The sequence below is a fragment of the Canis lupus genome, chromosome 5 (genome assembly GCF_003254725.2).
Source record: "Canis lupus dingo isolate Sandy chromosome 5, ASM325472v2, whole genome shotgun sequence".
NCBI lineage: Eukaryota > Metazoa > Chordata > Mammalia > Carnivora > Canidae > Canis > Canis lupus.
The window spans coordinates 39,937,171-39,963,087 of record NC_064247.1 but is presented as its reverse complement, the minus strand read 5'-3'; the positions used below and the strand labels follow the sequence as shown (position 1 = coordinate 39,963,087).

Here is a 25,917-nt window from a genome sequence, read left to right as displayed (position 1 = left end):
TGGTGCTTTCAGGCCCTCAGGGTACACAGCACAGTGCTCTGCAATCCTGAATCTTAGTCAGAATCTTAGGAGGAACAGGTTACCATGTGAAGGTTCTTGCCTCCCTCACCCCACAGGTAAAATGCCGGGGGCGGGGGGGGGGGGGGGGGAGAAGAAGGAGAGAGGGACTGCACTGAAAAGTTGGAACTGCCGACATAGTATTGAACCGCACCGTGCAGAGCTGTTAGAATTCTACACTGAATGCACTAAACTGAAATCTTAGTGCTTCTCCCCTAAGTTCTTAGAGGTGAGAACCGGATCACTTGTCTGAGATTGCCTGGTACCCCCAGCATGGGACACAGAAATTTTAACTTGACTGAACATGTCCCAAGGCCGGGTTGATGGGCAGGACAAGTCCTTGGGCTGTAATTCTCCTATCCTCAGGGGAGGTGACAGAGTCCCTTTCAGGGACTGTCACTGAGGAAGAAGAAGATAAATCTGGAATTCTAATCACAAGTACTAGAACTGAGGCTTAAAAAGGCATGACTTTAAGGGGATGAGGTGGGGTCTGCCTTAGTATCAACATTTTAAAAACTCTTAAATGGAATCTTCATAAAATCAATAATATATATATTTCTTCTTCTCGATGAGTCTCAGAGTCACCAACAGGAATGACATAATGTGCTGGAGGCCGGCTTCTCGGGATTGCTGAACTTTAAATGAGATCAGTTATAGCTTCTTCTTGCTGGTTGGTTGGTTGGTTTTGGTGCTTCGAATTTGATAAATAGATTAGTAAGTAATATCCTGTTCCCTAGTTTCTAGATTTGTATCGTTTTCAAGAGTCGAACTAATGCTGTCTGTTGTGTAATATGAATGATAAACGTACGCAGTTTGTTAAAGGCTGAGCCCTTCACCTTCTATGGAATGCTAGGAAACATGAGATCTTAAGCATATATTCAGTTTGCCAAACTCCCAAGTTAATGTTGAATCTGCATTGCTATTTTTTTTTAAATGGCTGTTTTTTCTCTTGTGTGTAGACCATCGTGCTGATGAGTGACCTGGCTACCACCCTGGATGCACAGGGCCGCTTCGATGAGGCCTGCGTTTATGTGCAGAAGGCGTCCGACCTGGCGAGGCAGATAGAGCACCCCGAGCTGCACATGCTGCTCAGTAACCTGGCCGCCATCCTGATGCACAGAGGTAGGGCGCCACCGAAGCCAGACTGCTTTGACTTTAGGGAAGGGGGTCACTGGATGTACGAATCTGTGAAGTGGTTCTAGGGAGGGCCGAGGGGCAGTCAGGAAGCTTCAGAATTAAAAGGCTGGCTGACCATCCCCCCCCAAAAGGATGTATGTTTGGTTGAAGTACCATTGTGTTCAAGTCACATAACTCCTATGGCCCTGCACTAGCCGGTGACCCCCCTGGAAGCTAGAGAAAGTGTCATTGGTGCTGTCCCTGGCCGATGGAGCGGGGCCCCACTCACTGGGTCGAGGCCTGGGCCGGCTCGCAGCCTGAGCCGCTGGTCAAAAGGGGGTGAGATGAGGCAGTGACCGCCCAGCGCTTCAAAAGGACACAGCAGGTTAAACGCATACTGTCACTAGTGTTTGCTCGGCAGAATCTTGCAGAATCACTTTGAAAACCTACATTTCTCTCTGTTCTCCCTTCTCTCTGGGTTATTTTAGAACGATATGCACAAGCAAAGGAGATCTACCAGGAAGCGCTGAAGCAAGCAGAGCTGAAAAGAGATGAGGTTTCTATGCAGCACATCAGGGAAGAGTTGGCTGAGCTGTCAAGAAAAAGTAGACCTTTAACTTAATTTTATGAAGTGCTAAATCCCTTTTTGTTGTAGGGAATTTTCAGCAACAGTGATAATTCTGGTCTCAGTGACACCCAAATCAATGGCTTAATCCTTTCTCCTTGATATTCAAGTTTTGTCAACTTAGCTGTGGTGAAGGACAAGTTGTGTACACTGCCACTTTTGTCGTTTTAATGGAAAAACAACTTTCACCCCTGGCTGATTCCGACTTCTAAGGACAGATGTCAAGTGAGGTGCCGTGTGTGTGCTGGTCTCAGTGTAGTGGGGTGGAGACAGTCCAGTTTTCTGTGGGTGGGTGTGTGCGGATTCAGCCAGGCATCTCTAGCCTCTGATTTTGGTCTGTTGATTTGCTACCCTCTTTTTCATTTTATCGATATCTGGCAGAGCAGAGCTACCTGTCTCATGGCAAAGAGGGATTATGGTGAGTTCTTTTTCTTCTCTATTTCATGAAGCCCAGTGTGGGATGTAATGCGTAACAGAGCAAAAGTATTGTCTTGGTTTGTACCAGCGTCCAGCATGAAGTCTTAAAGTAGGAATTAGGCCCTTGAAAATACACCCATTTCACTATAAATAAAAGTGAACTGTATGTTTTTAGATCTGGTGACATAGGACTATGAAAAAGAGGGGAAAAGGAATGATATGAGCTCTGGTCAGTGCTGTTGGAGCACTCCACTCCCTCTGCAGCCTGGGTCCCTGAACAGAGTCCTGTGCACGTGCCCAGGCTGCACCCCGACACCTTCGGTCTCAGGGTAGGGCCTCACAAGTGTAATGTGTAAGATACCCCTGGTAATTCCAATATGTAATGCTGGTACAGTAAGGATCACTGATCTGGATCCTAGTCCTGGCTGTTTGCATTTGGGTCTCTGTTCTCATCTATAAAGGAAGGGACCAGTGAGGGTCTCTCGGGGTCTCGGGAGAGTGTATTTGGTCAGATGACCTTGAATGAATAGACTACTGTGTTGAAAGAGCCTTATCACACTGCCTCAGATGCATAAAGCATATGCACACAAGCTAGGTAATGGATGTTCTGACCTCCGAAGTCTTGCAAAGAGCCATTTGCCTAAGGGAGAGGCGATTTTTGTAGGTGCCGTGAAGGAACACTATTACTGTTGGTAAGCCTTCGGGGGTGGGGGTGTGAGTGGGAATGATAAACAGATATTTTTGTTTCCTGTGTAAATACTGGAAGAATCCTTTCATAATAAACTAGAGACTCTACAACAACACTGTATGTATTCCGTAATCTTTGAGTTTCTCCTCCTAAGAAATAACTTACTAAAGAGTTAAGAAAAAACCAAAATGCTAGAAACCTTGAGGTCCAAATCCTCAGGGGTTAGATGAAAACTAGAATTTTATATTTTGCAGATCTAAGTTTCTTCCTGCTTCCTGCCTAAGCTCCTCTTTTACCACCCAACTAGCTCCTTTCATCAAGACTGATGAGAAATAGAATAGAAATCCAATTTTTAGCACAACCCAGTCTTAATTTATTGTTGGGGATTTTTGAAAAATTATCAACTAGTTAGCTACTCACCATCTGCACTGAGAATGTTTTCACCTTTTCACAATTGCAGGGTTTAGTGCAAGTTAGATTCGTCACTCCAGGTTTTATTTAAGAATGTTTGATCCTCCACAAGGTTTCAGCTCATGGTCCCGTCCCAGTGCTGAAAAAACCGTAGGTGTTCTCAGTCTCTCTGTGTGGGTGTGTCCAGGAGAGTTCATTTGCACAGTTGTAAAACAAGGTAGCAAAGCAGGAGAACGGACTTTGCTGACTGGTCTGATTTCAAAAGTGAATTGTTTAAAATAGTGTAATTTAAGTGTTTGAACTGTGTCACCAGAGTTTTCAGGGCATAAATATTTAAAAATGGAATCAGCATACCAAGATGAAAACATCATGAAACTTCCAATCATAAACATGCACCGGAAACCTGGCTGTCAGACTACTGCTCCGAACAGTATAGGAAGACCTTAATCTAGTTCTGGGGTGCTAAAAAGTCATGCACAAGGATGCAGCTTCAGAACGCTGAAATCTCAGCCTGCACAGAGGTCCTGCCTTGGCCTTCAGCTGACGTCCACGAGTCCTTGGCCATTCTCGGTGCCGGCTGCCATTTGGTCCTGCCACGCTGGACGTCCGGCCTCCCAGATGGTTTGCTCTGTAGGTAAGCCACGTGACAGTTCTGGCCTTTCAGTGTTCTGAACTAAGAAATGGGACTGGATTTTATCTTCCATTCTGAAATCTCTTCTCCCAGTAATGGCAGAGGGAACAGCAGAGCACACGTGCACTGTGATGAGATTGGAGTGGGGGAGGGGTTACAGCCATTCACTTGAGGCTGGGGGGCAGGAAAAAGTTAGGCTCTCACCCAACATGTTCTCAAACACTCTTCTGATTTGGAATCGCTCAAGACCTTCAGGGTCATAGAAAAATAGCATCTCTCTTGGGTCTGATGACACCATGAATTAGTGAAATCTAAGATACTGTTATGTGGAACATTTAGTTACTGTTTTTCATTCACATTAGCATTTTCTGTGTATGTATGATAGAGCAGTACCAACTCTCCAAGTAGAAGGAATCTGATCACTAAATCTGCTCTAAAGCTGATGGTGAGGACCTCCAGTCTGGGAGGGTGGAGTAGCAGCAGGCGTGAAAGCTTAACTCCTGGCCTGTCCTTGTCGTTTACTAAGTATGTGGACGGAGCCCTGAGCCAGTACCTTCATTATCAAAACAGGGATCAGACCCCATTGCTAAGGGCGACACGAGGGTCTCAGGCCTATGAAACCTGTGACAGAGGAGGCACAGTCAGTGGTTACCACACCACTGGCTTGCTTTAGAGGCTTCAGTATTTAGAAGTCCATAAAGTGCTAATCTGTATCATCTTGAGAGACCTCTGTCTCTCCTTTCTCATCTTCAGTGGCACCCTTCCAAAACAGTTCCTGTCCTCCTGCTACAGAAGGATGTGTTTTGATGCCATGCTTTAGTGGTACGGGGGACAAACTCAATTCAACAATCAACTGTTAAAGGATGAAACGGACCATCAAGTACTGTAATTAGTTTAAAATTCACTCTTTGAAAGTGTTTGCTCCTTGAGATTCCATGAAATGAAAAAAATTCAACGATAAACTCCTGCCCACAAGGAATCAAAGGGAGAATAAACACTGGCTCATGGTGAGCAGACCAAACTGCGAGACCTCAGGATGCCGTGCAAAGTAAATCTAAGAGACTAAGAGACGGAGGAGATTCTATGCAGATTGTTATCTTCTAACTCAACCAATAATCCCGAGCAACCTAGAGGAAAGATACTAGTTTTTCCTTTGAAACCTGAGACATCAAGAGCCTTAAATCACACATGATCTATGTGGCTATGGACAGGGTAGTCAAATTTATTTCAAAACAAAAGCTCTGTTGGGCTGCATCAGATGCAGAAGAAACTTAGGGGCATGGTTAAAGTCACCAGTGTGCATAACAGTGAGGGATGCCTCAAATAAGCCTTTTTTTAACTTTTAAAAAATGAACTATAACATACCCATGCAGTAATATTTTTTCAGTGCTACTAATTAAAAAAAAATTAAAGCCTGCACTGGAAATTTACAGTATGGCAGAATTTTGCTTCTCCTACCTTTGACCCTAATACGTAATGTACAGATTTTATGATAGGGTCTCTGTTAAAAATCTAAACATCTCCACAAGATTTGAAACATCACTGGAAATCTGAATTTAGAGAAAACAAAATTGGATAAAAGTACAATGCCCGTGACAGCCAACATTATGTAACTGGGCTGTGTGAGGTTGTTTAGAAGGCAAGGGTTAAAAAGATAGGTGCGGAGTTTGTTTTTAAAATTACCCCCAAAGTGGCTGCGCTGATTTGAACATAAGTACACCAAGTACTACAGCAAGGGGAAACACTGCAAAAAAGGTCCTCTATTTACAGAAAAGTGATTTAAAGACATTATGGTTTTCTTTACAAACAGATGTAAGAACAGGAATTGTCCACTTTTTAAAAACTCTACATTTCAACCCTCCACTATTATTATAATTCACTGAACTGCCTGTGTCAAAGGCAGTCTCCCTGTCCCTCCCCCCATTTGACTCTGCAAATAAATTTCCATCATTTCTTCATCATCCATGGTCCAGGCTCTCCTGAAAAGTCTCTGGGCACAAGTCAGAGGAGGACAGGTTTGTGACCTGCCATTAAAAATAAAACCAACAAAAACAAGAGCTCCCCACCCCACACCCTGGCCCCACCAAGACCCCTTCTCTGTGCAGTTCAGTCGTCACTATCCGACAGAGTCTCGTACTGTGCGGAGAGCAGTGGGGCAGGCTCTCGCTCCCAGATCCTGTTCTGTTGGTGAGGAGCTGCTTGGTTCACAGAAGAGGGGGCACATGCAATCGGTGTTGGTGGCGTACTGCTGAGCATCCGCATAGTCAGAGGGTTATAAGGAAACTGAGTTGAGCCTGACAAAAGAAAAACTGTTTTCACTGTCATGAGCACAGCTGCTGTTCCGAACGCACAAATTCCATAAGATGGAGGAGGACACAATTATTCTACTGAAATGGTCTTGTGGCACCAAGAGTGAAATGAAACAAACATGGAAGGGCTGAGGTTTCACGACAATAGATATGATAAGGCACCAGTGAGAATCTTGAAAGGCTGAGTGACACAAGTAAGCACGCACGAGCTTAGTGTTGTTAAGCCCAGAAATGAAAGCTTAGGGCTGAATATTTAAGTGAAATCTAGAACCAGGTGGAGATTCAAAGCAGACCTACTGCATATTAAGCTCTAGGAGTCTACACCGAGAGCTCCTGGACTCTTAGAGATAAATGCAGAAGTACAATACTCAGAGGATGAAAGTCGGGGTGGCAGGACGCATGTCATCTGCTGGATCTCACTGAGCCGATTTAAAAGGTACAAGATCTGGAAGACGGGTATGTGAACCTACCAACAGCACTGCTACCTTCTGCCAGTACCTAGATGGTTTCTTTGTCCCTAGAAAGCCGTTTTCTGCTTAAGAAGCTCTAAAAATGGAAAACCTACCATTTTATCAAGTAATTAGTTTCATAAATTAATTCCTTCCCTGAGAGAGATTGGGGAACAATCAATCACTGTGTAGGTTAGAAGTTTTCAAACTAGTACACAATCATTTTGCATGCAATGCAATTTTATAAAGCAGAGGCCTTCGGTTATGCTGGTATAATACCCATATGCAATTTATATACTAATAAATTAAGGGGAAGAGTGCATTTCAGATTTCTTCCACTACTTGTGTATTTAACTCCTAAGAAAAGATGGCTTATAATTCTGTGAAAGCCTAAAATTTATATCTATACCAAGTATCCCAGTTTAGTTTAACAACAAAAAAAGTAGCCTTTTCCCTTTAGGACTACCATTATTGTGGTTACTTAGGTTTGGGTAAAAAACTTACAAGCAAGCACAAAATGGAAAACAATAAATATCCTAGAATAATGCTTTTCATCAGTTTGTGTAATCATAGGGAGCCATAGGAGAGAGGATGGCTTTTTACACTATTCCCATTTCTTTCTTTCTTTAATTTCTCAGTATTTCCCTAAGAACCTTCTCTAAAAATGTTCATACGAGAGGTTCCCGGTAACTTGGGGGGAGTGGTCCTCAGGTCTGGTTCAGGGAGGAACTGAAATCACAGACATCCTTGCTTTGCAGGTAGCAAGTGCTGGTTATGGGCAAACTAGAGAAGTGAGAGGAGTGGATAGTCTTCAGAGGTCTTCCTTTGTTCATGGTCATCAGACCTTGCATTCTTTAAATTTTTAAGATTCTATGCATTCAGTTTCTACTCTGGAAATTGGAACCTACTGATACTGTAACAAGGCTACCAAAGTTTCTGATTTTACAAGAAGTACTAACTAAGGCTTGAATAAGAATCATCTGAAGACTCCCTTTCTAGCAAGTTCCTCACCTGTTGAAGAGGGCCTGTCTTCCCAGGCCCACCCTGGCGTCTGCCTGTGGTAATCCCCTTCTGAATGTACAGAGGAGACAGAAGAGGGCCTCTCCGTTCCTAAGTAGCCTTGCCCAGGGATAGGAGATTTAGATTTCCTGCTGTTTGACTTGCTGATCAGCTTTGGTTTGCAAACTCCTCCTAAAAGTGAAATAAATTAACTATTGACACAGAGGAATTATGTTCTCAACTTAAAAACCTACCAAAATGCTGATGACTGTATAATGCTTGCTAAGAGTAAGAAGCAGAGTGGCAGGTAGCATGAAGAATCCAGGTCCTAATACCCAATGAGGTTTAAAAAATTAATATTTAAAAGCCTGAATTTACTTGTAGCAACTAAAATGAGGGGTGTGCCCTCATGCCATAAACTTAAAAACATGTAACCAAGGAAACAAAATTTCTGGAACATCATTTCTTTCCTAACATTAGAGCACGGAAACTAAGGAAATTAAAACAGGTTGACAAAATTCTTAACTACTCACTACCTCTTCACCCACCACTTTAGAGTGAAGTAGAGGAGTTCATACACTACCCAAGGAAATTTTATGTCAAAAGAAAAAAATGTAGAACAGAAGCCCCTTCATGGCACTGCTGGACCCGAGCAGAAGCTTGGCAGGTTTTGGTGGCCCTTGCTGTTATTCCAGGCTCTGTTTCCCAAAGTTTACAGGAGTGGGATGCCCCTCTCTAGAACAAAACATTAAAGAGATCTCAGAAGAGATCAGAGCCCTGGTGAGCAGCAGACGGATTCCTCAGCCCCAGCACAACTTCACGCCAAATCCTGTGGCTACAGAAAAAGGTGGGTAGAATGCCCTCTATGGACTCCTTGAACTCTATAAAAAGAAGAAGTGCAAGTCCTTGATGGTAATGAAGAGGATATCCTAGGACAAGGGAGAAAGATCTTCGTATACGGAAGAGAAACTTCAAGATCTATGAAGCCAGTTTACAAAAGGAGCTCAAAGAACAGATGATAACCACAAAGGCGGAGGTGAAAAACTTAGGAAACAAGACACAGCAAAGACCAGAATGGACACAACAGGAAGAGGAGTAGTACAAAGGAAAAATGAGATACAGGAGAAGCCACAGAAAGAGGTCAAGAGGCCTAAAAATCATTAGGAGATAGCAGATATGGTGAAGACTCACCAGCAAAAATATAATTATGTTTTTGAAACGGAAAGACCAACAAAAGAAACAAAAAGAACATTTCCATAAGCGTAGAAATCAACACTCAGACACAAACACACTCACTATGCTCAGTGTTCATTGTGTGTCAGATTTTCCTAACATATTAGTTAACTTACTGAAATTGAGGAAAAGAGGATTCTTTGGGGAGGTAAGTTTCACCTGCCAAAAAGGGGGACATCTGACCTTATTTCTTAGACAGCAACTGACGGCAGGAAAAAAAAAAAAAAAAGGTGATGGGAGTCTACAGGATGTTTTGAGAAAAGTGCCACACTGTCATTTCATGTCTAAGGGCAGCAAGAAGACACTTGAGCGAGAATAGTCTGGGAGTACTGCACCCTCCTCAAGGAAAGGGGTGTGAAACCCAGAGCAAATGCTGCCACGGGAGGATCACACAACCACAGCCACAATACTACCACTTGCAAGTTTACTAAACGTACACGTCAGTCAGCACAAATCAGGAGGTAAGACCAGAAAGAGGAAGACCACGCTCCTCTTTGAGAGCAAGAAGTGAATTCATATTGTCCTAAAATTAATATATGTCATTAAAAAAGATAAAAACCTGATCTCTTTTGATCTTTTTCTTAACCTTAGTGAGATCTTTTGCCTGATGTTAATAGGAAAAAACCCTAAACTGGTAATAACTGTGGACCTGCAGGTAAATTTTCAAGCAAAAGAGATACTAGTTCTCAAAAGATTAAGAAAAAAGGGTTTAAAGGAAGCTTATAGTCAGTTTTCCGGGTGCTTGCTTCTACCAGGATGTGTGAATGATCTCGTTCTAATGTCTGTCTGTGTGTCTATACAGAGACACTTCTAGAACAATGCTTCTCAGACAAGAACACTTTCCTTGCTCTTTACAGCTCTTCTTTTAAGCCTATCACCTTTTTAAAATTCAAAAGCAGAATATGAAACTGTACTTGTACTACAATTAAAATGTGTTGATCCAGATAAGGACTAGATGCAAACAAAAATAAAACCCAATGCTGAAGGGTGTTGTTCTGCATAAAAGTTTCCATCTTTTTTGAAGTTTCTGTTCGTGTTACTAAAATGTCTGAGGAGAGTTTAAAAACAAAACAAAACAAAAACCCAACTTACTGTAAGTAACTAACGCCCTGAGAGGTGACTCTGAGAGCACGAAAATGAGCTCTCATGGTGATGCATTCATTACAACTTGGGAAAGGCAGCAGCAGGGCACAAAAATGCACACTGTACCTGAATGAGGTGATGGGTCCCCTTCCTCTCTCCGGGTCTCCCCGCTGGTTACCACTGAGGTGTTGGCACCACCAGGCACTACACCCACAGGTTGGGACATGACAACTCCATGCTCCTCAACTTTGTCATCAAAGCTTCCCATGAGAGCCTTCCTGATAATGTCTTCCAGACCAAGATTACTCGCGGGATCAGCGAAAGAATGACCTCGAGAGCTGACTGAGCCTGAAAGAGACAACCACAACATTTCTGCTTACTTCTGAAAGGCAAAACAAGCAGCAGAAACGGACAGACTCCATCTGCTCTGTCGGCCCATGGAACACAGTGTGTGGCCAGCTGCCTGCAGCACCGCTGAGGCCCACAACCGGCCGCCTTGACCCACCAGTGAGAACTCGGGGAGAACGAATCAGTCACCCACTTTTATTAAAGCTAACCATTTTCTTCTCCCTAGTTTCTATGCTGTTCTTCTCTTTGTTCACTGATCTTTCCAGAAAGTATTTCTTGAATCTCAACTGTTTTTATTGCTGACCATCTCCTCTCAGACCAAATTATACGCTTTCACTCACTTCTGCACACTGGAGCAGTCCCCTGGTACGCAGTCGGTACTCAATACGTATTTGTTGGACTGACCGCTTCCGTGTACTGATTTCATAGTGGCAACTATATTGTGATGTGAAGCTTACCTGAGGTAGTGACTGCTGGCAGATTAAAGATCTCAGTTCCTGGCTGAGCGGCTGCTGTATTAAACAAACATTCAAGTTAACTGAGGTGTGATAATCAAGTACGCTGAAAGAGATAAAGTCTCAAAACCCTACAATAAAATTAACCTTTTTATTTTCCATGATCTCAACCTTCTTTTTCACCAGTTAAGTGAAAATGAAGTGAAAGAAATAATTACTTTTTTTAAAAAAGAATCAGGCAATAAAAAACTGGATGAGGTAGGAAACTCTAAACAGGAACGCTATACCCAGAGGCGGGGAAGAGACTGCACTGCTGGAGAAACAGGAAAGGGGTCCCGGTTGCTGACGAAGAGACCTGAGCCTGAGGCGGCCTGACCTCAGGCCCTGCGGGGAAGAACATGAAAGTGACCGTGTGCTTCCCTAACTATGCGACTCCTCTCAGCGTTCCCAGGAGGAGACCAAGATTCTGCCTGTTGGTTCTTTTCATTCCCCCTCAGCCTGTGATGTGTCACTTGCACAGTCTGACAGCAGGTGGGGCAGCCTGGGAACTGCCTATAAAGCACAGAAATGGGAGGAATCTGGGACCACAAACGTTGTGTTCATCACAGCCTCCAGCTTGATGGTGAGAACTGGAAAGAGAGAAGACTGCAGGAAGTACGTGGGCGGCTAAACAGGTGGTCCTAGAGAATGATGGGGGGTGTGGGGTGCGTCTGCAGCAGGATGGACTCTTCCCTGGAGAGGAGACAGTCTCTGAAGCCGGGGGTGCATGTGCCTACAAACTAATTTAATCAGAGAAACTTTAAATTGGCAACAGGAAGAGGAGCAAAATCTCCAGGAAGTCTATAAAACAAAGACCGTGTCTCTACTTATCTCTACTTATGGGTCAGGTAACACGGAGGGTAAAGAAACTGAACCTGAAAAAAATACAAAGTGACAAGATAGAGCCTCCCCGCACTCCTGGAAGTTTGTGGAATAGGGCTCAGTCATTCATTTGACAAGTATTTTTTTTTTTCATTTGACAAGTATTTAATTGAGCAATTATTTGGTTAAATTGTAATAAAATCACCTTCCTACTGATCAAAATGGTCAGATAAAGATGCTTCAGGTTTTCAACCAATGAGAACACTAATCCTGCCCTTAAAATGGATTCCTTCCTTTGCCTCTGGAACTCACGGTTCAGTGGGGTTCTTTCTGAGGCCATCAGAACAGCATCACGGGGGTGCCTCAGTGAAAGTGCCAACTTCTCAAGTCCTCAGGCCTGGACGCCAGGACTATGATATTAAAAATTTGAGGCCCCCTGCTTTAAGGCAGATAGGCCAGCTTGTGAGAGAGCATGATAGCTTCTGGAACGAGGAGCAAGGAAGAGTAGCATGTGTGAGCCATCTGGGAGGCAGGCTCAACAGGAAGAGGCCCAGGGGGATGATGTCGTGACAGTGGAGCCACAGTGGAAGTAAGCGTGGCCAGGGAGGAGGGGCGATACACTTCTGTGCGTGGAGAGGGCGAATGCTAATTCAGTGTTAGACATCTCAGAAGCCAGATGTTTAAGAAAGGTACATAAATAACACTCAGTAGAAAAAGCTGAGCTCAAGATACAAATTCAGGAGTTCTCAGCACAGTTTAAACCCCAGAGTGGAGGATTCGGGGACTTTACTACATGAGGAGAACACTGGGAGAACCAGCATCCGAGGGCCAGGCAAAGCAAGACTGAGCTGCTGAGGAGACCACACGGCCAGAGAAGTAGGGAAAAAAACAGGAGAACGTATCTGAAAGCCAAGAGAAGAGAATATCCCCGGAAGAGGAAAGTGGCTCACAGGAGAGCAAATAAAGTAAGTTCGTTGTAAAGCATTACAGTTAAAAAAAAAAAAAAAAGCATTACAGTTTTTGAAGAATAAAGTCACTGATGTCCTCTGTGGGCATGCCCAATTGAGAGTTGAAACAAGGTGGTCTTGGTTGCTGATGGCTTGAATTTCTCAGTTCTGTTTTGAGATCTGAATGTGCCCTGGGGACCCATCAGCCTGTGGGTTCCTTAATACAGTTCCTTAATTGTCCTTTTCACAATGGAAAAGGATTCTGGTGATCACAACATCCTCAAGCAATTTTGTTAGTATTTGCCTTAAGACGTTAATAAATTCTATCTTCTGTTAAAGTTAGGTACTTGTTTCACTATATATTTCAGAGTAGAGACCATCTGTCATTGTACAAGCACCCAGCACAAAGCCCCACTCAATAAATAATTGAATGAATGAATGAGAGCTACTGCCTGAGGACAATGGAAAATAGAAGATAAAACTATAAAGTAGGCTGCTTCAAGTCATCTGGCACTTCCAAAAAAATTTTTTTCCCACGAAAATGGCAAGACCAAGACTAGAGAGGATGAATGCAAACCACACAAAGATGAAACCATTCTAAACTGGCTGCTTTGAAATCTGTAATGTCCCCATGCTCTCAGACTCCTCTCTGGGTTCTGAGAGAATTTGAAGATGAGAGGGCCATACTCTTGGTGACATCTGAGGCACTGTAAATAACAGATGAAACCAGGGATGAGGCGGGAAAATGTCATTTTTTTTAAAAAGAAGAAAGGGTATCTGTAAGCCTCATAGCAATGCTGGCTGATGTTCAAAAGTATTTATCTTTTAGATGATATGTTCCCACTTCAGAAGAGAAAGTTCACAAACAATAACTGACACTGGGCTCATCCTTTATTCTGTCTGATGTTCAACTTTTATTGATCACAAAGTGTCAGATCCAGAAGCACATCCACCTGGCAGTTTGTAGTTCATTGCCCACAATTTCTTTTGACAGGGTCAGGAGACTAGTAGATCACAGAAATAAAGCAGATGGTGGAACACCCAGATCCAACAACTCGCTGCATCACTGGACATACTCGAGGAAAAGATGGAGAAGTGGGATCGAGCAATAGTGTGAGTGCCGAGGAGCAGAGCATGAGGAAGCTTCCGATGAACGCATGCGTATCACCCCAAAGGGAAGGTCTGGATGCCACAGAGCTTTGTCCTGCCGAGTATCTACCAACGATGCGGGTGGTGATGCTGTGAGTATGGAACTGTTAGAAGCCGGTGAGCACACTACTGGAAGCATGGCACGCCAGGGTGTGACCACAGCCCCATGACCCTCTAGTTAGGCAGCCTATGCTGCTTACCAGACCTCTGGGTTTCCTCATCGGCACAGTGGAGACAATGACACTAGGTAGCGTGTAGGGTCATTATGAGGACATAAGGAGTTTACACGTGCTTACAAGTGCCTAGAGTTCTCTCTCCCCCTCCGCATATATAACTGTATAGCTGCCTGCTACCATTATAATTGTTAATCGGTTTTACATGGTGGATTGATCCATTTGCAAATGAATGCTGAATGACTGTACTGACATCCAGAAAGACTGTGCTGGGGTGGAAAAAGTAACTGAACAGCACAGGCACAGCCTACCTTGGCCTGTACTTGGGAGTTAGTAACTACAAAGACACACCAAGGGAGAGGTCTGGGTCAAGAGCAGCAGATCAAGAGACCTTGCTATGTATACTGGTTTTATGTACACTGTAACCTAACTATATTAGTTGCCAAAAACCCTCCTACAAACTTAAGACTCCCTTGATAGTGATGCATTTGGGATAGATCATACCATGCTACTAACAACCTACTGAGAGGCTGAGCTAAATAAAGTGGTTTTCTGTGGAGAGCATTCGAGATAATAGGGATGCTCAGAACCAGCATGTGATGAACAGCAGATGAAATGGGATGTTTCCAGAAATAAGACTTGAAGGACATAACTTGTCTTCAAATGGCAGAGGAGAGGTCACGTAGAGATGGCCCAAAGGGACAAAACTAAGAGCAGTGGGTAAAAAAAAAAAAAAACTGCATAAGAGCTGATCCAGCCCCACGGAAGGAAAGTTTCCCAGGCCCCACGCTTGTTCAGAGAGAATGGGCAGCTTCAGAAAGCAGTAGTTCTTGCTCTCTAGCAGGCAATCTTCATGCACTGGCAGACATCTGGGAAGAAACTTTAAGATCAAATGTGGTTGGACAGATGCCTACAATGGCCTGCAGACTCAAGGATCGCATGAGAGGCAACACCGGAGAGATCATTATTAATGCAGGTTTTATTTGGGGATTCATGAAAGAAATCCCACTTACCCATATCAGAGTCACCTCCACCAGAGGAGTTCAACTTACGAAAAATCTCCTGCTTCTTTGATTTAACCATGGGTGACGTGTTTTCAAGCTTGGTGAAGAATGAAGGCAAGTAGCTTATACTCCCCGGCGAGCGGGAATCATTCCTGTGGGGACACAGTTGTGTCTATTATTAGGTCTGTTTTTGTCATGTGCCTCAAACCCTGGGGACTTCCAAAGACTATCTGGGAAAGCTACCACTTCCCCATCTCATGTTTGTGGTCACAACCTACATCATATGACAAGACACAGACAAATACATGAGCACTGTCATAAAATTAGGACTGAAATGGTGATAATCTAGGACAGAGATTCTTAACAAAGACCAAATAAGCAGCAAATGGGTGTTAACAGGTAAACTTAGAGAAACAGCTCACCATGATGCCATCTACTTAACAGCAAGACTCTGGTATACTTATGGCTGCCACATAAACCATGAACTATTCTAGCAGAACTACTTTGAAGTGTGATAAATTATAACTAATAGCATTACTTACCTATAAAACAGCAAGAGCTCATACCTAAGCAACAAACCCTGTGGACTTCAACAGAAGAGCTACAATGCAGAAATAAAACTGACTCTGCTAGAATCATTTCAAGCCTCCCACCAAATGAGCAGAGTTTCATATAAAAGATTTCCAAATTCATTTGCAACTTCCTATATACTAACACATTTTAAACAAACAGGTTTCCTTTAACAGCTCAAGACCACCAATGGTCTAGCCAGAGCTGGAGATGATACAGCAAAGAATATAAGGAAGGCTGTTGATAGCTTCATCTAGTCATGTGGATTCAATCATCATTCAAACTTAAGAATTCCTAATATATGTTGAGAGACAAATATATCACAGAATAATGAGTCAGATGTGGCCCCTGTCCTCAAAAAACCACAAACTTAAGGGGAAACATAAATATACAATTAAATTTAACATCCTCCCCTTTCCAAAAATGATTTTCTTCATTTCATCAAAAGGTACCAATGTACACTAAGTATAAACAACTTAGAACACACTCTAGGAAATGCCCTGGCAGTGTGGAGTGAGACCTTGGTTTAAAGCTCCCTCTTTATGTGACTGTGGGCAAATCCTATATTCACCTCTTAGAGCATCAGGGGAGGGTGCTGTACCCTCAGGAAACCAGACATGGGGACCGAAAGACATCTGGGGACAGCAAGCCACTTATCATGGACAGAGAAGTGTAAGGACAGAAGCGTAAGGGTGGAGTGGCAGGAACCTGCTCATGAAGGAACTCAAATGCCAACCTAATGACTTCGAGCTTGAGTCCATCAGTTTCAGACAAACCACTCTAGTAGAAGTGGACCATGGAAGGACCAAATCAAAGGTGACTAATCCAGATGGGAACAGAAAATCTAGTAATACATAGGGGTTAGGTTAGGGTTAGAAATAGGTAAGAAAAAATACATGAAGCAGTTCAGCAAAGGTGCTTCCATGTACAGACCACAAGGCTTATTAGTACATGACAAGCACTCACAGTGGTTGGAACGGGTGACCCCTGGACAAAAAAGTTTAAAAAAAAAAACATCTAGAAATGCTTCAAGAATAATGAACAATATTTTCTATGACCTATTTAAGTATCACTTTTTCATAAAATCCCCTAGCCTTAGATCACTAGGAAAACAGAGACTTCAGGATCCTTCAAGACACCTATCTTGACATACAACCAGGAAGGAGGAGAAGTGCATGCACGCGCAGAAGCCGCCAGCCAGGAAGCACACCAGGCTCCTCACCTCTGTTCTGCAGGCTCTGCTCCTCTCTGAGACAGTAGCAGCATGCTGTCCTGTTTCTCATGCACAACTGGAACCTGGGGCGGGGAGATGGGCTCGTAGGACTCAGAAGGGACATGACTCCTCTCCGGGGATTTTCCAGGCCTAATATTATAACATATAAAGTATTAGATTATGCTCCGGGGCCCACCTACAAATTAGCTGAAACAGAAACTGATTCTCTTGTTCATTCAGGAGAAGGAATAAAAGTTGTTGATTTACATCAGAAGAAAAGCTGCCTCAGGTTTTCACTATATACCTGGTTACCAAAGTCTGCTGCCACCACTTTATCCATCCACACATGCTAGGCACCCCTGGACAGACAGTAGCCGATGCTCGGCTGAGACGTTGAGGTCACTGTGGGCTTCAGTGCCATCATACCCCACCATCCCACCTTTGGCCGGCTATTCCCGTGAGCCCTCTACAGGCTTTTGCTGCTCACCAGGCCTTTCCCCATTAAGTTAAGATTGCAAGGACTAGAGAACCTAACTGAACCCTGAGCACTTGTCAGCGGAGTCATCAGACAGGCCTGAGTTACATCCTTGTAGGGCTGAGCAGTTCTCTGCAACTTAATGGTCTCTTCCTCTGGATACTATGTTGGTAAGAACAACATGAGGGAAACCCTATTTAGACCAAACAGAGTTTCTGCCTTAGTGATCATACATTTAAGAGCCACCCCACCTGTGACCTTTAAGTATAATTATAAATGGGTATATGCCCTGTCACCTCCTTTCCCAATCAGCCCCATCCAATTTTAATAGGTGGCCATTTGTAACCATCTTTCTTTGAGTTCTATGGTGCTTACTTCTAAAACTCTAAAATCTTATATTTTTCTTGATTTATCAAAGCCAAAACAGTAACTATCACCTCTCTTCCATGAAAGATGAAGAACCTGACTTCTGAATACACATTAACATACCAACTGCCCAGTGAATATTCCAAGGATTTACAAAGGGAAGACCCTCATTTATACTCCCCAAGCAATAAAGGTAAATAAGTTTTAGGTGTAAGTAAGGAATCCCTTATTTTAGGGGATTTGTAGAGAATAACAGTAAAACAATATATTCAAGCTGTTTTACTGTTGGGAGATGTACACAGAGTTTGAAGTAAAAACCATACCTTCCCCTAGATTTGTCCACAAGATTCTCTGGAGAGACCCTTGACCCTGGTCTTTGATGGTGGACAGACTGAGACTGGGATTCTGGGCTGTAACGGTTGGATGTTTTAGTCCTCACAGGTGTGGACACCAAAGCAGATGGTGAATTTTGGAATGTAGAAGTGGGAGGCTGCTGGGGAGGCTGTGAGGAAACTTGGTTTCTAGCAAAATCTTGGGTGATAATTTGCTGTGAATGAGAAAAGAAGGAATTAGTTAAACCATTGAATATTTGCCCAAAAATATAGCATAAAATACCTGGACATCTTTTTTTGTGATTCACCCCCTGTGAAATGTGCCTAATGCATGGTCAGAAAGAAAAATGAGGGACACCTGGGTGGCTCAGTGGTTGAGCGTCTGCTTTTGGCTCAGGGTGTGATCCCTTGGTTGAGCGTCTGCTTTTGGCTCAGGGTGTGATCCCTGAGTCCCAGGATCGAGTTCCGCAATGGGCGCCTTGCATAGAGCCTGCTTCTCCTGTCTCTGCCTCTCTCTGTGTCTCTCATGAATAAATAAATAAAAAATCTTAAAAAAAAAAAAAAATGAATGGAAGGACTTACACAGATGTGATCAGCAAGCGTGATCAGCCGGTGGGTCCTGGGCACCTGTGCCACCCCGTCGGCCTGTGAAGATGCAGGCAGCTGCTGCTGCGGAGACAGTGGTTCCTGCTGCGGTCGATAGTGATGCAATGGTCCTTCGTACTGTCTGCTGGCTTCACCTAGTGGAGGACACACAGATGTCTTATCAGGGATGCCCCTGCCTTTCACTCATCATCAAAGATCAAACATAACTTGGAGAAGCACATGTGAGGGGTATGGTGCCTATCTCTGAGCAGAATTCAGTATCTTAGTTTTGAAGGGAAAACACTTCCTAACAGAGATGAGGACTAGAAGAGAGTGAACTGTGAAAGCTTAAGGGAGCAAACACAAATACCAACTATTTCCTGTATCATTACATATAAATAAAAGAGTGATCAATAAAGCTTAGAAACAACTTTGCCCTAGCACAATTTTAAATGTCTCTACAGCAGACTCCTATAAAGGTCACTCTAGGACAAAACAAACCAAACAGTTACTTTTTAGAACATGGCCGGACAGCTAACCAGAAGCAAAAGACAAATGCAGGTATGAACACGTCAGCTGGTGGCTAAAGAATACACACTTTCTGCTTGGTTGGCCTTCACCACCTCGGGCGGATAGGCCTGCAGTTTCTCCGGGGGCGGCACAGGTGAACTGGCAGGGCTGATCACCTCAATAGCATCGCCGGGTGCTTCATACCGGTGAGAAGATACTTTAAGAAAAGTAAAGAACCTTATTTTAAAACTCATCCTGTGAAAAGCTGCAAAAGTTTGCATTTTTCAGACCTATTCACATTTTTTTTTTTTTTATTCTCAGAAGTGTTTGATGATAAAAACCAACTTGATGCCCTGGCATCAACGGTCCGCAAGTGCTTCCTCAGGCCTCCTCGTGTCTGTAGGGAAAAGGGTTTCCTGAAATTGTGTGGCCTCTGGGACCTTTAGGTGAGGCAGGCTAGGGGACAGATTTTTTATATGCTCCTGGCAGCTAGAGAATGCCTCCCCCAAGGAAGGACACTCCTCAGAGGAGGCGGAACAGACGGGAGAGTAGATCTCAACAGTAAATCTCACCATCCCTGATAAATTAAAATTCTGTGGGACAGTCGGCTCTTAGAAAAACTTTCAGGCTACAGAGTTGCTTCATTACCATGATGATTTTAAAGCTACAGGTTAAGTAACAGTAGCATTACTCCAAATGATTTCTTAGCACCATGACACTGTGAAAATACAGAGAAATGGTAGGGAATGTCTGGGGGGAAAAAAAAAAAAAAGCAAATTCACTCCCCTGGCAGAAAGGATGCCCACATCAGAGAAGGCCCCTTGAAGTTCCCAGGAAAACTGACCAAGGGTCCAGGCAGCTGTTGCAGTCATGCTGTGGCCTCAGAACAAGGGGATAGGATTGTAACCTCATGCTCTGGAACCTTCTGACTGAACAGGGCACTTTGCATCTACAGGCTGCAGAATCTGAGAAAACTGTCAGAGGCCCAAAGGGTCTATGTATGACTGGCTGGATCAGCAAGTGTGATCAGTCAGTGGGTCCTGGACACAGGTACAGAAGCTCAGGCTCCCACCAAGATCCTGCAGAACTCAACCAAACAGCCCTTTCTTCCTACCCCTTCACCAGGCCATACAAGGTGCAATTAGCTGGGTTCCAGTATGCTCAGGAGAGTGGAAACCTGACAAGTGGCGATGGAAATGATTTTTCGGGAACTAAAATAAATCATCATATTCAAAGTGATTCAGGCTACTTAGCGACTTTGGTCCTACTGGCAGTCACCACTGGTGATTGTACCCAGCACCTTAGAGCTGCCCACCACATCCAGTATACAGTCAATAAAAGTTTGCTGCTGAACTGTGTCCACACTGCTCTTGACACCTGAAGGCGAAGGTGCTGTGCTTCACCTTCAGGGGGAGGGAGGCTCTGAAGGGAAAAACTGAAAACCACACAGAATAACAGTAAACAGCCTGTGGGCTTCACACAAGTCATTTACCTAGTGATAAAAAAAAATCCCACTCACAGAAGACAACAAACCTTCCATTTTCAGACCTTCTGAAGGTCAGAATCCTAGAGCAGGGTGCGGTTTGTGATGCCAACTGCAAAGGACTAGAGAACCGTGCGCCCTGGCACAGAAAGCCACGAGCTGGCTGGACCACCAGGCACGCTGGTGACCGTCCTCCAGGCAGGGTCCTGCAACTGCAGATCCTCCTCAGCTAGTGAGTTTCTGCACATGTAGTATCTACTCTGTAGCTGTTCATACTCCTGGGCAAACTTCAATTTTCTGTCTACACAATAGACTACCAAACTGCCTGCTTCTTTCCAAAAAGCTCAGCCAGGGAGTAGATGTTTACCCAAACAAATTATAATTAGGCATAGGGGTAAAAAGGATTACATGTCACATACTGATGCATAAAAAATCTCCCAACTTTCCTCAATTTCTTAACAAAAACAACAGAGAGATGACCACATCTGGTTAAATTATTTCAAGTATTAGTAGATATTTGCTCAAATACCTGATTCTTCCTTCAGGAATTCCATACAGAATTTAGGCAGTCGTTAAATAAATTTGAAGAACTCTTCCAGCATTTTACTATAAATCTGTGAACTCTTATGGACTCACAGGGTAGATGTCAAAATGACTAACCAGACTTGATAAAATCCAACTTGCAATGATAGCAAACTGGTGGTCACCAGAGGGGCGCTGGGGGAGAGGAGTGACGGGAATGAAGGATACGCTTATCACGATGAGCACCGAGTCTTGGACGGAAGTGCTGAATCACTATGTGCTACACCTGAAGCTAATACCACACTCTATGTTAACTATACTGGAATTAAAATAAAATTTAAAACCAGTTTAAAAAAAAAAAGATGTGTGAAAACAATTTTAAGACAATGAGCACACAATAGGAAGATATGCATAAAGAAGGAATAAAAATGACCAATAAATATATGAAAAAAATTTTTTTTAAGATCCAGCTTGCAAAAATGGTGTAATGTGAATACCAATGACCAGTAATATGGTGGTCTCACTTTTTAAAAATTTGTGTCTTAGAAAAAGGATATAAGAGGCTTTGGGGTATCAACTTAAATACTGAACCTCATCCTAGAAAAACGCTTCTCAGAGGCCTTGGTAACCTCTTTGACGTTTCAGACGCCTGAAGATGTTAATGAACTCTGCCCTGCTTTCCCACTTGACCTCTATAAAGGACATGGTGTTTTCATGGAAAATACTTTGGCAGGCATACTTAAGAAACTCTGAAGTTTAAATAATCATGACAAATAGAAGAGACACATTTGCACTACTAACCCACAAAACCTTTCCATTACATTTACTCTGCAATCAGGATATTCTTTAGATCATATTCTGCTTTACCTAAAGAATAAAGTAATTCTTTACTCAGACATCACATTGCAAAACTCAGATTGAGATACATACAGCTACTAGAAGAGTCTGAACTTTGAGAGCCACGTTCCCTTGCATCCTTGTCCGAGGCAATTTGCCGGGTGATGATCACGTCTATGAAGTTAGCTGCAGTAATGGTAGTCTTCCCTCGGGTCCTTAGCTCTTCCTCATATCTGGATTTTGGAGGAGGCCCTTTATCTTTCCCAGCCTCAGAATAAACTACTGAAGAATGAGGCTGGGGCTTGCCACTTGGAAAGGCTGCAGAAGTGTACAGACACTGAACAGATCTCTTCTCCACCTCCAGGGTTTTCTGCTCTAGCTGCTGCTGTTCACTAACTGCTGCTGACCTGCTTCTCAAATTTTCTTCTAACCTGGCAGCTTCATGCTTACTCTCTTTCGTTTTGGAAACCTCCATCTGGGGGGCAGAGGCTGCGGCGTCCACAAGGGCAGCCAGGGCGTCCGCAGCGGTGCTGTAGCGGGAGGCCGGCAGGCCTTGGCTTATTGACGGGCCCCCAGCGGGCAGCGGCCTGCAAATAAAAGCAAACCACACAACTCCGTGAAGGGCAGGTTCTACTGGGGGGTGTGCTGGGGAGGCAGAAGTACAAGCTGCAACAACAAAACGTGTTGAGCGGGCAGTCAACTGCCAAACCATCACAGTCACAAACTTACAAGTGTGCAGTATGCAACAGACTGCTAATTTTGGTCAAGATGTCTATGAGGGACTTACATGATTCGTAGCTGAGCACTTGGATCCAAAGGTGTGATCACACTGGTTCCATTGGTTCCCTGGAAAACGCTGGGTCTTTGCTGCAACATGGTCTCCTGAGCTCTGACTGAGGGGGACGGCGAGCGGACATAGCCATGACTGCCAGGTCGGCCAGGCTGTTCTGAGCCTATGAAAGTCCCCAACCCCCAAAAAAGGAGAAGAAAAAAAGAAAGGCCATAAGGAAGAAGCTAGAGACAGTGACTTTTAGGGACTCTTCATTTCCTAATATCCCTAAACAGAAAAAAGGAGGTAAGAAATTTGATATCCTGCTTTTTACCTTTCTAGAAATATGTTCTATTAAGAGTTTCTTAGTAAAAATGTAGTAAAACCACACTAGTAACTCAAAACAAAAACGTCAACTATCATTTGCTGTAATTCCATTTTTGTGACAAGTTCCTACCTTGATTCCTGAAAGAAACAAAAGTAAAACCAACAATCAAGTACAGCTGATCCTTCAATAACAGGGGTTTGAAGTGCAAGGCTCCACCTACATGCATGTGAACTTTTGAAAACACAGCACAGTACAGTGGATGTATTTTCTCTTCCTTACAATTTTTTTTTCTTCCTTACAATTTTCTCATGTTCTTTTTCTCTTACTTTACTGTAAGAATACAGTCTATGTACATAGAACATACAAAATATGTGTTGATCTGCAGTTTAGATAGTCAGTAAGGCTTCTGGTCAATAGCAGGCTGTCAGCAGTTAAGTTCTGGGGGGCCAAAGTTCTGGTTGGTTTTTCTGGGAGGGGGTGTCAGCGCCCCTAACCCCTGAGCTGTGCAAGGGTCAGCTGCACTCACACAAATCAGATAAGTTCATCTCTCATATTTTCCCTCAGACTCTGGAGTGTTGATCATTTCCAGAATCACACTCAATACAGCCACCTATGTATGACGGAAACAGCACACTGCCACCCCGCTCCCCACCGGGGTCTGAGCAGCTTCAACCCACTGCAGCTCATGCTGCTCCACTCTCTCTGCCTTCCCCAGAAGACCTGCTCTCAGCAAGCTCTCTGGACACATCGTCATTCACACTGCCCTCCCCAAAGGCTCAGCTCCACTAACTACACTTTTTCTCCCCAAGCGCTGAGATGGTTTCGTTCACTGACCTCAGCAACCCTAACGAAGCTGCAGTGTGGGCTTGATCAGCACTCCTCACTGAGAAGACCTCAAACTCTCTCTCATCACTTTCTTCTCCACCTCATCTGCTCTTTGTCTTCAGGAAGGCTGGCAGTGTCGGCCTGCACCCCCACTGCCACAGCACAGATCACCTCGTTCAAGCTTTGTAGCCATGTTCTCCCTTTTGACCACACGACAGCTTATATAAGCATTCTATCTTCCTGGATGAGGAATTGCTATTTACGCTTTTTGTACCTCCGAAAAGACTATCCCTATTTACACTGCCCCTGACGATGTGTGAGTCCGTGTTGCTTTAGGCACATCAACACAGAATATTTATCACCTTTCTAAATGTCTGATGGAGAAAGATGGTATTATATATCTGTATTAGGGTACTACCTCACAATTCACTAACACATTTCCCGTGCTCACTTAATGATTTTTTACTATATACATACAGTAGGTTACTGCTAAATGTCTTCAGGCTTTGCAACCACTGAGGTACTCAAGGTAAGTCCTCAGGAAGATATTACTAGGTGCAATATGAAGACCAGCTCTGGGCCCCTGCTCTACACTGCCACCACTTTGGAGAGTTGTCCCCATGACCATGAGTGTGACAGCCTCCCCATGCTGTGTCCTTCTGTTCCACATCCACCTCCCTTGCTGTACCCCTGGCACCTGGGTTCTAGCCCCACTCAAGCCCCTCATCATGTCGCCTGCCTCCCTGCAGAACAACAGTGCCCGTAAGTCTCGGTGTCCCCCAACCTTCTTCCTGTCTGTCTAATCTGTCCTCATACCGCAGCTCCTCAGCACAGCCTGTCCTAGTGTCCGTGAGTTTCCTTGGCTGCTTTTAGCTCCAATGAGCTCTGTGCCCTGTGTGCTCAGGCCCCACTGAAGCCAACTGCTGGGGTCAAATGAAAATGATGCCTTCCTCATGAAAACCTCATCTCCTGTTCAAAATTCACATCTGCACCATTTCAACTCCGCCTATACTTACCCTACTTCAGTTAAGGTGTGAATTACTTTTTCTCTCATGATTCCCATGTTTAAGATCAGCTTGGCATCCCCTTCAACAGGAAGCCCAATGCCCCATCATCCCAACATCCCAGGAAGGTCTGCTGATGGACAAAGGTGTGCTGCTCACCTGGCCGAAGGTAGAGGTCTGAGGACGCCGCCGCGGCAATCCGCTCCCGCTCCTTCTCCCGCTCCCGTTCCCGCTCCCTCTCAGCGCTTGCAGCTGCTGCCAGGTGCGTCGAGTGCCCTGGAAAACACAGACATCTGCGACTTAAAGACAAAAACATCAGCCTGTCAGGGACGAACGTATTTTAAATTTTTAAGTGACTGAAAATTTTTCAAAATGCTCCAAATTTGAGATGCAGACAGTTTAAGAGTCTTGGATGACACAACACAAGCTAACACAAGCTTTTGGGATATTTCTGGTGTATCTGGGCATATAAAAACTATTATTAAATATTTAGTGAAAAACAGGAGGCCAAGGGCGCCTGGGTGGCACAGTCAGTAGGGCATCCTACTCTTGATTTCAGCTCAGGTCGTGGTCTCAGGGCAGTCTCAGCCCCATGTCGGGCTCCACCCTCAGCAAAGTCTCCTAGAGTTCTCTCTCTCCTCCTCTCCCTTTACCCCTACCCCTGCTCTCTCTAAAATTAAAATAAACACATCTTTAAAAACAAACAAACAAACAAACCAAAAACCCCCAAAAACCAGCAGACTAAAAGGGGGAAAGTGTCCAAAACGCCTTCGAAGGCTACGTTATAAACACTTACGCACACTGGTCCTACCAGAGAGGTGCATGACTACAGTCTCTTACCTGGAGACATAGATGCAGAGTTGTATGGCCTGGGAGGGAAAGTAATCTGTGTACCAGGAATATAAGTGATTCTGTCCATGGGAGGAGTACTGGTTCCCCCTGGATGAGGCACTAAAATTGCTGGAGGCATATTGGTCAGGTCAATGATTCCTGCTCAAAAGACAAATATGATAAAATGATGTTAAATGTCAATTTTTCTGAAGATACACAGCTTTTTATAATCGTTTCTCTCTATAGCCCCATGATACTTTGTATACAGCATAAATAAAAATGGTTAAGATCATCATGACTTTGTAAGACTTT

General features: G+C 43.9%; 2 protein-coding genes and 1 long non-coding RNA gene across 24 annotated transcripts in view; 2 read left to right on the top strand and 1 right to left on the bottom strand.

The window, feature by feature from the left end:
- TTC19 (tetratricopeptide repeat domain 19) overlaps window positions 1-3,018 on the top strand; it is a 28,853-nt gene extending 25,835 nt beyond the window's left edge. The window contains exons 9-10 of the mRNA XM_035716157.2: window positions 1,017-1,179; window positions 1,662-3,018. Of these exons, the coding sequence (XP_035572050.1) occupies window positions 1,017-1,179; window positions 1,662-1,795 (297 nt within the window). The 3' untranslated portion in view covers window positions 1,796-3,018. The remainder of the gene's footprint in view (window positions 1-1,016; window positions 1,180-1,661) is intronic.
- A 2,121-nt stretch (window positions 3,019-5,139) lies between these two features.
- NCOR1 (nuclear receptor corepressor 1) overlaps window positions 5,140-25,917 on the bottom strand; it is a 150,400-nt gene continuing 129,622 nt past the window's right edge. For 16 of the 22 annotated variants that reach the window (XM_049109479.1, XM_049109481.1, XM_025428247.3 and 13 more), the window contains 13 exons: window positions 25,615-25,764; window positions 24,934-25,050; window positions 22,636-22,801; window positions 21,942-22,435; window positions 19,095-19,223; window positions 18,494-18,651; window positions 17,903-18,126; window positions 16,748-16,888; window positions 14,965-15,107; window positions 10,825-10,878; window positions 10,145-10,366; window positions 7,715-7,894; window positions 5,140-6,239 (listed from right to left, as the gene is read on the bottom strand). In XM_049109479.1, coding sequence (XP_048965436.1) covers window positions 6,052-6,239; window positions 7,715-7,894; window positions 10,145-10,366; window positions 10,825-10,878; window positions 14,965-15,107; window positions 16,748-16,888; window positions 17,903-18,126; window positions 18,494-18,651; window positions 19,095-19,223; window positions 21,942-22,435; window positions 22,636-22,801; window positions 24,934-25,050; window positions 25,615-25,764 — 2,366 coding nt within the window. In that variant the 3' untranslated portion in view covers window positions 5,140-6,051. The remainder of the gene's footprint in view (window positions 6,240-7,714; window positions 7,895-10,144; window positions 10,367-10,824; window positions 10,879-14,964; window positions 15,108-16,747; window positions 16,889-17,902; window positions 18,127-18,493; window positions 18,652-19,094; window positions 19,224-21,941; window positions 22,436-22,635; window positions 22,802-24,933; window positions 25,051-25,614; window positions 25,765-25,917) is intronic. The other 6 variants (XM_025428260.3, XM_025428261.3, XM_025428250.3 and 3 more) reach the window with 5 other exon arrangements.
- LOC125755030 (uncharacterized) lies at window positions 10,878-25,900 on the top strand. Its single transcript, XR_007410470.1, has 2 exons — window positions 10,878-12,647; window positions 13,624-25,900. It is a non-coding gene; the product is annotated as an uncharacterized LOC125755030 (long non-coding RNA).